We start from the raw sequence: 17,822 nt of genomic DNA, 5'->3' as shown, positions 1-17,822 counted from the left end.
GCCAGATTTGTGCAATATACGACTGATTGTTGTCCTATGGACAGAGTCTCCCACCTCAGCTGTAGATCTCTGCAGTTCATCCAGAGTGATCATGGGCCTCTTGGCTGCATCTCTGATCAGTCTTCTCCTTGTATGAGCTGAACGTTTAGAGGGACGGCCAGGTCTTGGTAGATTTGCAGTGGTCTGATACTCCTTCCATTTCAATATTATCGCTTGCACAGTGCTCCTTGGGATGTTTAAAGCTTGGGAAATCTTTTTGTATCCAAATCCGGCTTTAAACTTCTTCACAACAGTATCTCGGACCTGCCTGGTGTGTTCCTTGTTCTTCATGATGCTCTCTGCGCTTTTGACGGACCTCTGAGACTATCACAGTGCAGGTGCATTTATACGGAGACTTGATTACACACAGGTGGATTGTATTTATCATCATTAGTCATTTAGGTCAACATTGGATCATTCAGAGATCCTCACTGAACTTCTGGAGAGAGTTTGCTGCACTGAAAGTAAAGGGGCTGAATAATTTTGCACGCCCAATTTTTCAGTTTTTGATTTGTTAAAAAACGTTTGAAATATCCAATAAATGTCGTTCCACTTCATGATTGTGTCCCACTTGTTGTTGATTCTTCACAAAAAAATACAGTTTTATATCTTTATGTTTGAAGCCTGAAATGTGGCAAAAGGTCGCAAAGTTCAAGGGGGCCGAATACTTTCGCAAGGCACTGTATGTCTGTGGAACTTGTTCAGTTTATGTCTCAGTTGTTAAATCTGGTTATGTTCATACAAATAAACGCAGTTGACAGTGAGAGGACGTTTCTTTTTTTGCTGAGTTTATTTTATTTTTAAAGGGCTACAAAGCAAGCATTGCACGGTAAAGTCTACACCAGTTGTATAAGACACATGTAAATGTGATTTCATTTGATTTACCCTGTAGGATGGTGAAGTTGGTGATGAGCTGTGAGTGTTTGCTGTCTACCAGCTTCATCTCCTCCATGATGATGGAGAGGCTGGTGACCTCCTTGTCCAGGCGGGCCACCAGGTCGTCCTGCTGCGACCTCAGTGTGGTGGCGTCCGACCTCACGTCCGACACAGTGGCATTCAAGTCGGACAGGTAGTCGGAGTGGCGCCCCACTGTCTCAGCGCAGGTGCGCAGCTCGTTGAGGTTCAGGTTGATGGCGCCCAGGAGTTGGGTAGTAAAGCTGATGTTGCCTGTCACACGGTCGATGCTCCCCTCTGACTCGTCCAGGCGTATCTCCAGCTGGTCGAACTTAGAGGAGGTGAGGTTGTCGTGGTCGCGCTGCTGGTCCATGATCTCCCTAAGAGTCTGGTCGTGGTTCTCTGCCAGGCTGGAGGTGTTCTGGAGCTGTCCAGACAGCGAGGCAAGCTGAGATCCCACGTCCTCCAGGCTGTCGTTGTTGGACTTGGCCAGGGCAGAGGCGTTGGAGGCCAGCACCTGGAGGTTCTGCACCTTCTCCTTCAGCCAATCAGCGTCCGACTTCGTCTGCCTGGCCGTCTGCTCCAGGCTCTGGAAGTCGTTTCGGATCTTCTGGATGGCCTGGCTGGTGTCGTCCACAGATCTCTGCAAAGCCGAGATCAGGCCCCTCTGTTGGGCCTGGGTGAGGTTAAGATTCCCGATGCTCAGCAGGGCCTGGCTCTGCTGCCGAACCTGCTCCTGGAGCTCAGTTTGCAGCCGAGCCGTGTCCTCCTGAAGACCCTCCATGGTGCCACCGTAGGCCCGCAGGGTGCCATTGACCGACCTCAGCGTGGCCGTGTTGGCCTCCAGCAGACCCTGTATGGAGCCCTGGCTGCCCTGCATGTCCAGGCCAGAATCCTGCAGACGACCCAGGGCCGCCCGGTTACTGCTGCTCCTCTCTGCCACCTCAGACAGCTGCCGCTGCAGAGCCCGGATGTTGTTCTTAAAGGCCTGGATCTCTGTGGTAGTGTTCTCTGACTTCTCCCCAGTCTGGTCATCTGGGGACATGGTGTGAAATAAATGATTACATAATGGTTGGTGTGGTTACTCTTCAATCAAAGATTAAACAGACTTAAATGAAAGACTTCAGTAAAAACAGTAACTCTTAACTGTTATTGTTCAACACAATGCACATGCTTAAGTTACAAAGGATTATGCATGGTCAACTTGCTATAGGTAGTGGGGAAACTCACCTAGCTTTTTCAAGTCTGTTTCCACAGCAATGATCTTCCCCCCATAGCTCTCGATACCTTCGGACACATTGTCAACCTTTTGCACGACTGCAACACAAACAACACAACACAGTTCAGGGTTAGCGCTTCAGCACAGTGGTGGGCTCCATACAATATTACGAGTCTGAGAAGGATGGGCAGAATACCCTGCAATCACAGACACCATGTATAAAAGGGATCAGAAAGAATGATTATGAAACCTCACTCAGACACAATATATAAGATGTCTATATGTCTGGTGGGTATGTAATAATGGTCGCCTCAGCAATCACAAGCTTTAGGATTAGGAAATGGTCATGTAATACACAATAATGTCTCAATGACTGGGTGTGTCCATGAAGACTGAGCATGAGACACTGAAGACACTGGCAGATGAGCGCAGAGTGGGTGGGTGGTCAGAGGGAGTAGGGTCTGGAGAGGAGGGGGGATAGGACAGAGACACTGGAGGGACCCTGGGGGACAGGAAGCAACCTGAGGGGGGTCCTCAGTAAACAGGGGGATCAAAGGGTACCCTAAGGAGACAGACGCTGTGTCAGGGAGGGTCTTTACTCCCCCACAGGCGGCAGGACCCTTCATTTCCTCTGGAATGTGTCTGAGATTCCATGGAATCACCCCACCACCACCACCACCACTTCCACAGGCTAGGGAGCCATCTCTAACCAGCTAACTGGAGACCACAGGGGTTACAACTAAGGGAGCACGATATATCGGTACGCATATCAGAATCGGCCGATATTAGCTAAAATGACAACATCGGCATCTAGTTTAATGCCAATGTGCAAAACTATTTCTAACTAGATCTATTTTGAAGTTTCAAAGGAAGATAACAAAAAGGCCATCTGCAACATTTGTGCTGCTATTATTTCCCGAGGAAGGAAGAGAGTGAAATCTTTCAATACCACAAACCTAATTACTCACTTGAAAGTGCATCACCCCCAGACGTTCAGCGACTACTTAAAACAAAATCTGAAAAAAACTAAGCGCACACAACTAAACAAGTTCAAGTCGAGCAGTCATATGAGAGTAAGAACATTTCAGCGAGACAACTCAAAGGCGAAATCCATTAACACCAATATAATGGAATTCATTGCTCTGGACAATTAATCCAATTAATCTCTCTCATGGATGATGCTGGCTTTCGTCCGACTGGTCGAGCACCTCAAGAACCGATAAACACTAACAAGTAGATGCTATTTTTCAGATGTTGCCCTACCGGAGTTACACAGTATTGTTGAAATGCACATCCATGAGCTACTTGCTATGGGCGTCAATGCTATTAGCTTCGCGACTGACATTTGGACCAGTGATGTCAGCCCCATGAGCATGCTGAGTCTGACAGCACAGTGGGTCGACGAAGATTTCATACTGAGGAAAGCCGTATTGCATGCTCAAGAATGTGCTGGTTCTCATACTGATTCTGCCATTTCAGAACATGTTTGAAACTTGGAAACATGAACACACTCCTAGCTCCATTGGAAACAACTGACTTGAGAAATAAGCTCATCAACTGCGTCTGCAGCAGACGTGATACCCTCTGTCAAGGCATTGAAACTCCTGCTCAACAAAACTGCTGACACAGACCGTATGGTTAAAACTTGCAAAAGTACTCTACTAGAGGCTGTGAACAAGCGATTCAGTGGCATTCTCTCTGAGCCTCTTTACTGTGTCGCCACCCTGCTCGATGCTAGGTACAAGGACCTAGGTACAAGGATCAAACTGAGGAATAGACAGATAAAGAGGAGGCAATCAATAAAGTGAGTCCAAGTGAGTCCAATGAAGCGCTGATGCGTGTAACAATGGTGACAGGTGTGCGTAATGATGAGCAGCCTGGCGCCCTCGAGCGCCAGAGAGGGGGAACGGGAGCAGGCATGACAGAGCTGAAACTTCACTGCTTGACATGTATGATGAAATCCTGGTTTAGAATGAAAAGACTGAACAAGTTATTAAAAGAGCACAGCAAGTAAGTGAAAGAAATAGGTTTTGATTTTGTTTTACTGTGTGTGTGTGTGTGTGTGTGTGTGTGTGTGTGTGTGTGTGTGTGTGTGTGTGTGTGTGTGTGTGTGTGTGTGTGTGTGTGTGTGTGTGTGTTTCAACGATTTAACTGTTCTAGAATACTTAAAAGGCCGCAAAATGTCATAATCGGTTATCGGTATCAGGTTTTTTGGCAATGAAAATATTGAATATCGGCCAAAAATGTCATATAGGTGCATCCATAGTTACAACCAGTGAAAACTATACCCTAGCTGTTATTTCTATCCTCCACTTAAGAAAACAGGTAAAGACCAACTAACTAATCAAGCTCAAAGACCCCACCGAGCTCAACCCTTAAATGGATATCATCATTCACTTTATTCTAGACCACCAAGGGTCGAATCATCATAAAGATCATAAAGACACAAGAGGAGAAGATGCACGAGCACCTCAATTCCTCCTTCTGACTGAGAGCACAGGAGGACATGGATAGATAGATCCCACTGTTCTGACTGAGTGTGTTTATCTGGGCAAGCTGTACAGATGTAGCATCTTCATTTGAGCCAGTTTGCTACAGCAGGAAATGAATCCAGCAGCAACAGGAAATGTGAATGATTATGTGGATTATAATTAATGGACATTTTTATAGGGGTTGATCAATTTTTCTTAAAGGAAAATCAAGTCTGAAATGTCAAAGTGTAAATTACAAACATCGGGAGACTTTTTAAACCTCAAATGCGCTCTTTGGAAATGGGGATGGATACAAAAGTGATGGAGTATGCACTGCAGGTAGGCATATGTGAATAGTGCAAAAGCATGTCAGCAAAAGCCTCATGAGTATACCATTTAGAAAACATTTGATGGATAGGTTGCTTGGCAAATGCGTGTCAGGATTAGAAAGAATCCGGACACATTGCTGTTGAACCAGCGTTCATTATAATAATGTAAGGGTAGGCTACAAGGGCTTGTTCTTTAATAAAAACTCAAATGGAAAACAGGCAATTGTTACAGGAAAATAACAAATGTTTCTAAATATGAAGATAACTCATATAAGACAGGTAAATTACTAATCATGGCGCTATGGTTTGAAAATAGAAGAGTACCGGCTTTAACAGGTCGAAATTGCAAACAAGTTTGTGTTTGACAATTGTGCTGGCTTAACACCAGCCCAAAATAGAGCCCTATAAATGTAACATTTCCTGCATGGCACTTTTCCAATCATAAGAGGTTACATTTTTTAAATGACTACAGTAAGTGCCTATTAAGTGCCAAATAAAGTAGCATGGTTGACCATAACAGGGTTGTCGATTTCATCTTAAATCGGCCATAAATCAGGGGAAATGGAAGCTTGTTTTTCAAACATTTCTAGCCTGTCGATCTATGGGTAACAGGGTTGACGCGTTACGCTCAACGCGCTCAGTTGTCCAACACAAAACACCACAAAATGGCCAAAAAGAGTAGAACCAGCTCACCTGCTTTTACACTATGGTTTGACTAATAGATGTTCAATGTTTCTTTTGCAAAAAAAAATATTTGAAAAGGAATAGTTCCACCATATTAAAACGACAGTTCAGTTGACAGAACAGCCCACTGGCCACAGACGTCAGTTCAACGTGTATTCCACATTGGTTCAACGTCATTTCATTGAGACAACATAGATTCAACCAGTGTGTGCCAAGTGGGAGGGTCGACCTTAAAATGAGGGACAGGTTTTTGTTTTACTTTAAAATGAATCACTAATCACATGAAGTAAATAATCCATGTTCAGAAATAACTAGGGCTTTACACGGAGGGTAAAAACTTTGAGAACTGTTGGGGTTAAGTGGGTTAAGATCTTCCTGGAAATCACAGAGGGTGCACAGAGGGGCATGTCAAAATGCTAATTTATTATATTTTCCACGTGGTTTATATTAAAGGGCACTTAATTGAATATAACCAGCTTTTAAAATTCTATATTAGTGCACAATTTCTACTTAAAATATCAAAGGGAAGCAAAAGGCACTCATTTCACGGAACATCCCAATTAAGGAAGAAGTAAAGTGATGATAGAACATCTAACTAACAACGACAGAGAGGATGGAAGGCAACAGCTTGGAAATGAGAGATGAGAGACAGAAAAACAACAATGTGTCATTCTTCAAACCCGCCAAGGATGAGTGTACTTTTCTCATTGTCAACAAATGCCTTGCGGAAATAGAAACCCAGAAGTTCATGCATGCTTTTAATGACTTGCATGTGTTCGTCTGTAATTGTGCTAAGCTAAAATGGGAGTAGACTGAATCAATTGATTCATGCCATATTCACATGCATGCATAACATGGAATTCAGCCCAAAAGTAGCCTATAATTACATTTTCCCATTTAGATGGAATTTATTTCAGGTGTGTCTTATCAAGAGTGCTGTGGTGTTAGAAGCACTCCTACCTGATAGTGTTGACTGGGGCCCATATTCACAAAGCGTCTCAGAGTAGGAGTGCTGATCTAGGATCAGGTCCCACCCCCTTCTTATTCATTAAGATTTAAGGCAAAGATCATCCTAGATCAGCACTCGTACTCTGAGTCTCTTTCTGGATATGGGTCTGGTATGGGTGGTGTCATAGACATGTAGTAGTGTTTGTGAAACTCAGAAGTAATTGCTTTCGCATGTTTCGGAAAGTGTTTACTACCTAAACTCTCTGAATGTATAATCCTCCCAGGATCCCACTCTTTCCATTGCAGGAAACAAGAGATCAAAACAACATTCCCAACCATTCCTAGAAATGTCTCCAGAATTGAAACATAGAAAAGTCATAAAATTATGATGGAAAATGGCTTCATACAGAGTAGACATCCTAATATTTTGGGAAAATCAAGTCGCCTGCATATGGAATATCAAATGCCACTCGGGATTTAGCCTTCTCAACCTGGTGGACGGATGTACACTACGGGTCAAAGGTTTGGACACACCTACTCATTCAAGGGTTTTTCTTTATTTTTACTATTTTCTAAATTGTAGAATTATAGTGAAGACATCAAAACTATGAAATAACACATATGAAATCATGTAGTAACCAAAAAAGTTGTAAAAGATGGCGCCGGAGAAGATGGCTGCTGTTTTACGGACTCCTAACCAATTGTGCTATTGTGTGTGTTTTTTTAACGTTATTTGTAACTTATTTTGTACATAATGTTTCTGCCACCGTCTCTTATGACCGAAAAAAGCTTCTGGATATCAGGACAGCGATTACTCACCTCGTACTGGACAAAGCCTTTTTCTTTGACGCGAAGGATTTACTTCAGACACCCAACAAGGCCCAAATCCCCATCATTCGCATGAAGAAGATACAGAAATATTGTGGACGTAGGTCTGGGTGCCTCGTAAGGATAATAAAAAAGTAAAAAGTAATCCCCCTTGGATAATAAAATGGATGAGATCTGATAAGATGATCCTACCATCGGGACATTAAAAACTGTAATATCTTATGTTTCACCGAGTCGTGACTGGACATGGATAACTTACAACATACGACATGGATAACATACAACTGTCTGGGTGTTTCGGTCCATCGGCAAGATAGAACAGCTGCCTCCAGTAAGACAAGGGGTGGCGGTCTGTGTCTATTTCTCTCAAGGTTTTGCTCACCTGAGGTAGAGTATCACATGATAAGCTATAGACCAAGAGAGTTTTCATCTATATTTTTCGTAGCTGTCTATTTACCACCACGAACCGGCGCTGGCACTAAGACAGCACTCAACGAGCTGTATAAAGCCATAAGCAAACAAGATAATGCTCATTCAGAGGCGGCGCTCCTAGTGGCAGGGGACTTTAATGCAGGGAAACTTAAATCCGTTTTACCTCATTTCTACCGGCATGTTACATGTGCAACCAGAGGGAAAAAAACTCTAGACCACCTTTACACTACACACAGAGACACTTACAAAGATCTTCCTCACCCTCCATTTGGCAAATCTGACTATAACTCAATCGTCCTGATTCCTGCTGACAAGCAAAAACGAAAGCACGAAGTACCAGTTACTCGCTTAATGAGGAAGTGGTCAGATGACGCAGATGTTAAGCTACAGGACTGTTCTGCTAGCATAGACTGGAATCTGTTCCGGGATTCTTACAATGGCATTGAGGAGTACACCACATCAGTCACTGGCTTCATCAAAAAGTGCATTGATGGCGTCGTCCCCACAGTGACCACACGTACATACTCCAACCAGAAGTCATGGATTACAGGCAACTTCAGCACTGAGCTAAAGGGTAGAGCTGCCGCTTTCAAGGAGTGGGACTCTAACCTGAACGCTTATAAGAAATCCCGCTATGCCCTCCGACGAACTATCAAACAGTCAAAGCGTCAATACAGGACTAAAATTGAATAGTACTACACCGGCTTCACGCTCATCGGATGTGGCAGGGCTGGCCAACTATTACGGACTACAAAGGGAAGCACAGCCGTGAGCTGCCCAGTGACACGAGCCTACCAGACGAGCTAAATAACTTATATGCTCGCTTCGAGGCAAGCAACACTGAAGCATGATTGAGAGCATCAGCTCTTCCAGAAGACTGTGTGATCACGCTCTCCATAGCCAATGTGAGTAAGACCTTTAAACAGGTCAACATTCACAAGGCCGCAGGGCCAAACAAATTACCAGGACGTGTACTCTGAGCATGCGCTGACACACTGGCAAGTATCTTCACTGACATTTTCAACCTGTCCCTGACCGAATCTGTAATACCAACATGTTTCAAGCAGACCACCATAGTCCCTGTGCCCAAGAACACCAATTTAACCTGCATATATTACTACTGACCCGTAGCACTCACGTCTGTAGCCATGAAGTGCTTTGAAAGGCTGGTCATGGCTCACATCAACACCATTATTCCAGAAACCCTAGACCCACTTCAATTTACATTCTGCCCCAACAAATCCACAAATGATGCAATCTCTATTGCACTCAAAACTGCCCTTTCCCACCTGGACAAAAGGAACACCTATGTGAGAATGCTATTCATTGACAACAGTTCAGCATTCAACACCATGGTGCCCTCAAAGTTCACCTCTGAGCTAAGGACCCTGGGACTAAACACCTCCCTTTTCAACTGGATCCTGGACTTCCTGATGGGCCGGCCCCAGATGGTAAGGGTAGGTAACAACACATCTGCCACGATGATCCTCAACATGGGGGCCCCTCAGGAGGGGGTGCTCAGTCCCCTCCTGTACTCCCTGTTCACCCATGACTGCATGGCCAAGTACGACTCCAACAGTATGACTCCAACACCATCATTAAGTTTGCCGACGACACAACAGCCTGATCACCGACAAAGAGACTGGCAGTGTGGTGCCAGGATAAGAACCTCTCCCTCAACGTGATCAAGACAAAATAGATGATGGTGGACTACAGGAAAAGGAGGGCCGAGCACACCCCCCTTCTCATCAACAAGGCTGTAGTGGAGCAGGTCGAGAGCTTCAAGTTCCTTGGTGTCCACATCACCAACAAACTATGTTCCAAACACACCAAGACAGTCGTGAAGAGGGCACAACAATGCCTATTCTCTATCAGGAGACTGAAAAGATTTAGAATCGGTCCTCAGATCCTCAAAAAGTTCTACAGCTGCACTGGTTGCATCACCGCCTGGTATGGCAACTGCTCGGCCTCCGACCGCAAGGCAGTACAGAAGGTTGTGCGTACGGCCCAGTACATCACTGGGGCCAAGCTTCTTGCCATTCAGGACCTCCATACCAGGCGGTGTCAGAGGAATTTTGTGGAATTTCTTTCCTTCTTAATGCGTTTGAGCCAATCAGTTGTGTTGTGACAAGGTAAGGGTGGTATACAGACGATAGCCCTATTTGTTAAAAGACCAGGTCCATATTATGGCAAGAACAGCTCAAATAAGCAAAGAGAAACGACAGTCCAACATTCCTTTAAGACATGAAGGTAAGTCAATTTGGAAAATTTCAAAAGCTTTGAATGTGCAGTCACAAAAACCATCAAGCACCTATGATGAAACATGAGGACCACCACAGGAAAGAAAGACCCAGAGTTTCCTTTGCTGCCGTGGATAAGTTCATCAGAGTTACCAGCCTCAGAAATTGCAGCCCAAATAAATACTTCACAGAGTTCAAGTAACAGACACCTTTTAACATCATCTGTTCAGAGAAGACTGCGTGAATCAGGCCTTCATGGTCGAATTGCTGCAAAGAAACAACTACTAATGGACACCAATAATATGAAGAGACTTGCTTGGGCCAAGAAACACAAGCAATTGACAATAGACTGGTGGACATTTGTCTTCTGGTCTGATGAGTCCAAATTTGAGATTTTTGGTTCCAACCGCCGTGTCTTTGTGAGACGCTGAGTAGGGGAACGGATGATCTCCGCATGTGTAGTTCCCAACGTGAAGTACGGAGGAGGTATGATGATGTGGGGGTCCGTTGCTGGTGACACAGTCTGTGATTTATTTAGAATTCAAGGCACCCTTAAACAACTTCTTTGGGATGGGTGTCCCGTCCACGGAAGGTTAAGCTAACGTAGGCTACTTCGATTAGCATGGAAAAGTTATTAAAAAACAAATTAGGCACATTTGAGCAGTCTTGATACCACATTTTGAACAGAAATGCAATGGTTCATTGGATCAGTCTAAACCTTTGCACATACACTGCTGCCATCTAGTGGGCATAATTGCATCTGGGCTGGAATAATACATTATGGCCTTTCTCTTGCATTTCAAAGATGATGGTACAACAAAATTTCAAAAGAACGGTTGTTTTTTTCTTTGTATTATTTTTTACCAGATCTATTGTGTTATATTTTCCTACATTCTTTCACATTTCCACAAACTTCAAAGAGTTCCCTTTCAAATGGTACCAAGAATACGCATATCCTTGCTTCAAAATTTAAAAAAAGGAGTGGATCCTTAAGAGGTTTTAATGGCTACCACAGTATTTTGCAGCGATACACCATCCCATCTTGTTTGTGCTGAGTGGGACTATCATTATTTTTTCATCAGGACAATGACCCAACACACCTTAAGGCTGTGTAAGGGCTATTTGACCAAGGAGAGTCATGGAGTACTGCATCAGATGACCTGGCCTCCACGATCACCCGACCTCAACCCAATTGAGATGGTTTGGGATAAGTTAGACCACAGAGTGAAGAAAAAGCAGCCAACAAGTACTCAGCATATGTGGGAACTCCTTCAAGACTATCGCAAAAGTATTTCAGGTGAAGCTGGTTGAGAGAATGCCAAGAGTGTGCAAACCTGTCATCAAGGCAAAGGCTAGCTACTTTGAAGAATCTCAAATCTCAAATATATTTTGATTTGTTTAACACTTTTTTGGTTACTACATGATTCCATATGTGTTATTTCATAGTGTTGATGTCTTCACTATTATTCTATAATGTAGAAAATAGTCAAATAAAGAAAATCCCTTGAATGAGTAGGTGTGTCCAAACTTTAGACTGGTACTGTATGTTTCACATTTTCGCCTTCATAGATGACTAACCACCCAAAATACTTTTGAAATACAAAAACAACTATGACAGTTTTGAGAAAGCCATATGATCTATAAAAACTCCCTGTCTATTGAAAGAGTAGTTTTACCTCAGATTGGATAGGTATGGCCAGTCTGAATGAAATGTTACATTGCAAACTAAATGAGACACATTTCCAGACACCATACACTACTGTACCACACAGAGCTCGAAAGACACACTCACATTAAACCATGCATTTACTGTACATTGTTTCTCTGCATAACACACACACACAAACACACACAGACACACACACACCAACACTCACATACACACACACACACACACACACACTGTATAATATCTGGTCAAGAGCTATGCCCTACTATGGCATGTGTAGTAGGCCAGCTGTGCTGCAGCTGTGGTTTCTGGGTGTCATCCCTTCCTCACACACAACACACACACACCCACACACTGAGCAGGCACTGAGTATGCACGCACAAAAGCATGCACACACACACACACACACGTGTGCATACACACATACACACAACCTGACAACTCCGCTTATTTTGGCTAAAGCTTTGATTATAGCCCAGAATGTAGTGGCAGATCCCATGCACACAGCCTGAGCACAGAGAGAAACAGAGGAAAAGAAAGAAAGGGAAAAATAAATGAATGCTGCAAGAGTGCTGAGTGAGGACAACGAGTGGGGAGACTCCCCCTACACCCTCTAATTCCCCTCTCTGTGTCCTCTCCTTCCTCATATTCATATTTTTCTGATCCCTACCTCATCCAAACTGGGTTGTGTCTCAAATGCCACCCTATTCCCTATATAGTGCACTACTTTTGACCAGAGCCCCCTGGTCAAAAGTAGTGGACTATATAGGGAATAGGCTGCCATTTGGGATGCAGCCCTAGTCTTGCCTGCAAGGAAAGCCTATATCATGGAGGTTCTATATCTCAGTGGAGACCACATACACACCATAAAGAGATAAAGAGACAAAGCGAGGACATTGCTATGGGTGAGAGTAGAGAGCACAGGGTGAGAGATATGCTGTATTCTACAGTACAGAATACAGATGTGAGGTGAATAGAGCATTGGGATCTCACTCCACATAACCATCTGGACCTGACTGCATGTTTAGGCTGTGGAGCTGTGGTTCCCTGGACAGCCCAGTACTACAGCTCCGCCAGTAAAAACCCAATTTCAGTGGGTTCTGCTAGAGTGGCACCGAGTTCACCGCTCATCTGGTCTAAATTAGGGATGCATTCAAATGTGCAGCGGGGAGCAAGGATGAGGATTGACTGCTGACTGACTGAACCCAATTGTGAGTGTAAAGGACATTACTTTTAATGCAGTTGAGAATCCCCCAATAACCACGAGAGATGTAAACCAGTGTCATTTTGAGATGTTGTAAATAGGGAGGAAAAAAAACATGTGTACACATATGGGAATGGTTTAGTGCAATTATCACAGGAACAGTCTTAAGTTTGGCCTTCGGACCGTTGCGGGACAGTTTTCCCAAAGCTGGAAAAATCAGAACGCAGGAAGTGGAGCTAAGCAAAGCCGCGGGTTGGTTCCCGGAGGTGTGATTGGGGGTGTTGGTTAAATAAACAGAGACAGGGTGAATGGGGGGACGTGTGCAGGGGTGCAGGAAGGGTGCAAGGGGGAGGACAGACAACTGCACTGAGGTTTCGTGGAAAAGCAAAAAAAAGGGGGCAGGCTGCGGGTGGCAGACTGTGTGTAAATGTTACTTTGGAGAGAAAAGGGCTTGTTTTAGTTTCAGAGAGTGTGATGATCTCGCAGAGTGGGATCTCTCAGAGTTTCCATGACTCTTCCACTTACCTTAATGAATAACAATGAAACATTGTCCGACAGCATCTATGTCATGTTTGGGCAGACCGAATGGGGTCACTGGGGGGGATGTTAGGCACACAAACACACAACACACACACAGCCTGGTCCCCCCCACACACACACTCTCCAATGTAATCTTATTTCCTGGCAGGATATGAACAAGGACCCCACGCACAGTTTGGACAATCACTTTCTCAACAAACCAAACGACTTCAGTGAAATATGTCAAGTAGCAACATGCAGGTTTGTTTGAACGATGCTAGCCACCACGGTTGGACAATGACATACACTTTCTATTCTATGTCTCAAAAGTAGCATGCCCTTTTGACAGACACACCAGCATGAAAATATGTCTCTCCCTACCTCTTTAAGGTTGACACCTTATTCCCTATGGGTCCTGGTCAAAAGTTGTGCACTACATAGGGAATATGGTGCCATTTGGGACGCAGACATGCATGCACTTTGACTGACAGATAGATGTGTGTCTCCGCTTACCTTTATACCCGAGGACAGCCACAGCGATGGTGAGTAGAGTGCACAGCACGTAGAGTAGTGCTATGGAGGTCTTTAACGCCCACTCATTCTTACACTTAGTGCACTGGGTCCCCTCCTGGATCCCTACACAAGGGAGAGAAATGCAGATTAATAAACAGTTGGGAAAATAGTTAGCATATATCCTTTCCTTCCTACATCAATATTCACAATGTAACCATACGAAGTGAAAGGATGTTATGGTTATCATACCAAAACATTTATTACATTGTATGAAGGACCTGGGTCTCTGTGCATTGCCTGTGGCAGGGTTATTCAACTCTTACCCTACGAGGTCCAGAGCCTGCTGGTTTTCTGTTCTACCTGATAATTAATTGCACCCACTTAAATCAGTCCCTGATTAGAGGGGAACAATGAAAAAACATAGTGAAACTGGTTTCGAAGTCCAGAGTTGAGTTTGAGGGGCCTAGGGGATAGGGTGCCATTGTCATAAGTAGTGGACTATATAGGTAACAGGATGCCATTTGGAACACATGTGATCAGGTGTCTATTGTGGCTCAGATGGCTGCCGAGTCAGGCTATGTGGAGACAGCAGCGAGCGAGGTCAGAGTGGGGCCTAGCTGGCCCTATGTGGGCTGGGAATCTGGGGTCTATCCAGGTTCTGGGTCTGAATCTCCAGATCAACACATCTGGACAAACAGCCTGGAGGCCACATTAAAGGGCCCACTGGTCCCCCGAGGGCCCGGTTGGTGAGGGGGTGAGGGACACCAAACAAACACATAAGATGAAGAGATATGATACCAACCTCCTCTGATTCAAACCATGGACCTTCAAGTGGGGAAAGTCACAGAGCCACGCAAGCATTCTCCTACATTCTCTTGGAATATTTCTTTCCAAGGATATCTTTCCTGACAGATGAGTGCCGAGATCCGCAGTGCTGACGGGAACACAGCTGTATTTCATTTGAATTCAGGAAGTGGGGGAAAATGAAAGGTCTGCTTTCCATGTACCTGAAATAAAACTCCTTTGCATGTTCAGCGCAAGGAAAGCCACTTCCAAGACATGGACATTTCCATGGTAACACAAAGGCAGCCTGTGCCAATGCAATCTTTGTGTTAACACTTCTTGGCCTATGCTTAATATATGCCTATTGAGCTTCCTGTTTTGTTTAAAGTGATTATGATAAAGAATTATATCCTAATAATTTCCATTAAAAGCATTGGTGTAGAAATTGTGATTTCCATTGTAGCCTAGTCTTAAAAATAAAGGTTCCAGTTGGAACTAAATAAGAACCTTAAATAGGATGGCTCTTTGAGGAAGAGCACACGCCCTATTATTTTATGCAAATAAGGTGTTTAGCCTTATTTACATATTTCCCAGGGTGTCTTTCAAGTGAATTTTTAGAGTACCACCCATGACTATGTTTTCTAGTAACAGAGACATGGTTGTTTCTTTCATTCATTTTTATCCGTGTCACATTTGCCAAGTGAGATCCTAATTGAATGACTCAATGTTTAAAGACAATTTATATTTCATAAGGCCTTATTTTGAGGGTCTAGTTAAACCCTAACAAGGTCACCTGAAACTCATGGTTTACAGGCCACAGCAGGCCTGTAAAGTAATGTGTTATTCTTATTAGAAACCAGACAGAGTAGGGATAACCAGCATTCTGAATTTGTTTTCACCTGCAACCTATATTCAGAATGACTGCTAGGGTTGGGAGGACTAAGATACTGTATGATACTACCTAAAGCAGAGGTATTCAACTCTTACCCTACAAGATCCAGAGCCTGCTGGTTTTCTGTTCTACCTGATAATTAATTGCACACAGCTGCTGTCCCAGGTCTAAATCAGTCCCTGATTAAAGGGGGACAGTAAAAATAATATTCATAATGCAGTGGAACTGGCTTCAAGGCCCAGAGTTGAGTTTGAAGGACCTAAAGCATCTAAACTGGAACAACTATTTCAGTAACGGGTGCAATAAGTCAAAGTAACAGATTTGATTAGTTTAGAAAAATGTATGTTATTTATATTTGAGTAGCATAAGATTAGTTAATCAATCAAAAACATAGGTATTGAAACAAACAATTCTAAAAATCAATGCATGCTGTGAACTATGATAATGATGGGGGTGGTTTTGCTTCACCTATGGTTATTAACACCAACAACCAACAACTAGAAATGTTACACTAGTTAACACTGCCCAATGTGCTCTGTGCTATGAAAGGGACACATCTGCAGCCTTCCATACATTTCAAGAACCTTTTAGAACTTTGAAGAACCATATATGCCATGCGAAGAACCCCACTCTTAACTAAAAAGGTTATTCTTTATCGGGCAAGAGTTCTCCAAGGAACCTTAAGAGCTGAGGAAGAACCATTTAAGAATCTTAATTTTCTTTAGTGCACTGGAACCATTTGGTGCCCGAGCACTTGAGTCACCATCCATACAGTTGAAAAGAGGTATAGCTAGCAAGGGATAGCTTTAGCCAATTAGAAAAAAAAACTGGAGTGATCAGGTCGTCATTGTAAATAAGAAATCCTTTTTTAATTGATTGTAAATAGTTTGTCAGGTTGCTCGGGTGCTATAGAGCCGCAGTGGGACTTGAAGATGCATTGTGTCCACACAGCCAAGTCAGAGTGAACATTTTCTTTACCTGAATGAGTGTTGAGGCACGGACAAAGCAAACGCAAACACAGTTCCACACTCCAAGCTTTCACTAGCTCCTAGCCAACCTTGAGTCATTCGTGTTGACTCAACTCCCTGGCGGTCCGAGCAAGCAGCAGTCCACTAACTTCACTTTAGCTCACCAAGGCTAATTATGCACTCCCCATCACCCCTAACAACCCCATGGAGCACTTCAGCAGTCGGCACACTGCTCGATGACACAACATGTTAAGACAACACAACTGGAGAGCTGTTCTTTTCATTACTGTTACTCTTTAACAGAAGTCACTACAGCGCATTCGGAAAGTGTTCAGGCCCCTTGTCTTTTTTCACATTTAGTTACCTTACAGCCTTATTCTAAACTGGATCTATTTTATTTTTCCTCATCAATCTACACACAATGACAAAGCAAAAATAGGGTTTTTAGACATTTTATGTTGTCCTTCTGGAAGATTCTCCCATCTCCACAGAGGAACTCCGGAGCTCCTTCAGAGTGACCATTGGGTTCTTGGTCACCTCCCCGACCTTTCTCCCCCAATTGCTCAGTTTGGCTGGGCGGCCAGCTCTAGGAAGAGTCTTGGTGCTTCCAGACTTCTTCCATTTAAGAATGATGGAGGCCACTGTGTTCTTGGGGACCTGCAGATATTTTTTGGAGTACTTCCCCAGAGCTGTGCCTCTACACAATCCTGTCTCGGCGCTCTACGGACAATTCCTTCAACCTTATGGCTTGGTTTTTTTTCTCTGACATGCACTGTCAACTGTAGGACCTTATATAGACAGGTGTGTGTTGTTCCAAATCATGTCCAATCAATTGAATTTACCACTGCTGGACTCCAATCAAGTTGTAGAAACATCTCAAGGATGATCAATGGAAACAGGAAGTACCTGAGCTCAATTTTGAGTCTCACAGCAAAGTGTCTGAATACTTGTAAAAAATAAGATATCTGTTTTTATTTTTAATAAATATGCTAAAATGTCTTTGTCATTATGGGGTATTGTGTGTAGATTGAGGAGGAAAAAGGTCCATTTCATCAATTTTAGAATACGGCTGTATCATAACAAATGTGGAAAAATGAAAAGGGTCTGAATGCTTTCTGAATGCACTGTAATTACGGTAATCAAGAGGAAGTCAAAGAAGGAGAGTAGAGATGGACAAAGAGCGATAGCAG

At 43.7% G+C, this 17,822-nt stretch overlaps 1 protein-coding gene across 2 annotated transcripts in view; it reads right to left on the bottom strand.

Annotated features, from left to right (window-relative positions):
• Positions 1–17,822, bottom strand: part of LOC100136716 (collectin sub-family member 12) — a 62,066-nt gene that overhangs the window by 4,676 nt on the left and 39,568 nt on the right. For both annotated transcript variants that reach the window (XM_021562976.3, XM_036944235.2), the window contains 3 exons: positions 13,990–14,112; positions 2,164–2,250; positions 925–1,968 (listed from right to left, as the gene is read on the bottom strand). In XM_021562976.3, coding sequence (XP_021418651.1) covers positions 925–1,968; positions 2,164–2,250; positions 13,990–14,112 — 1,254 coding nt within the window. The remainder of the gene's footprint in view (positions 1–924; positions 1,969–2,163; positions 2,251–13,989; positions 14,113–17,822) is intronic.

Source organism: Oncorhynchus mykiss, chromosome 15, assembly GCF_057628025.1.
Source record: "Oncorhynchus mykiss isolate SJ-2025 chromosome 15, ASM5762802v1, whole genome shotgun sequence".
NCBI lineage: Eukaryota > Metazoa > Chordata > Actinopteri > Salmoniformes > Salmonidae > Oncorhynchus > Oncorhynchus mykiss.
This window is presented reverse-complemented; position numbering and strand designations above follow the sequence as displayed.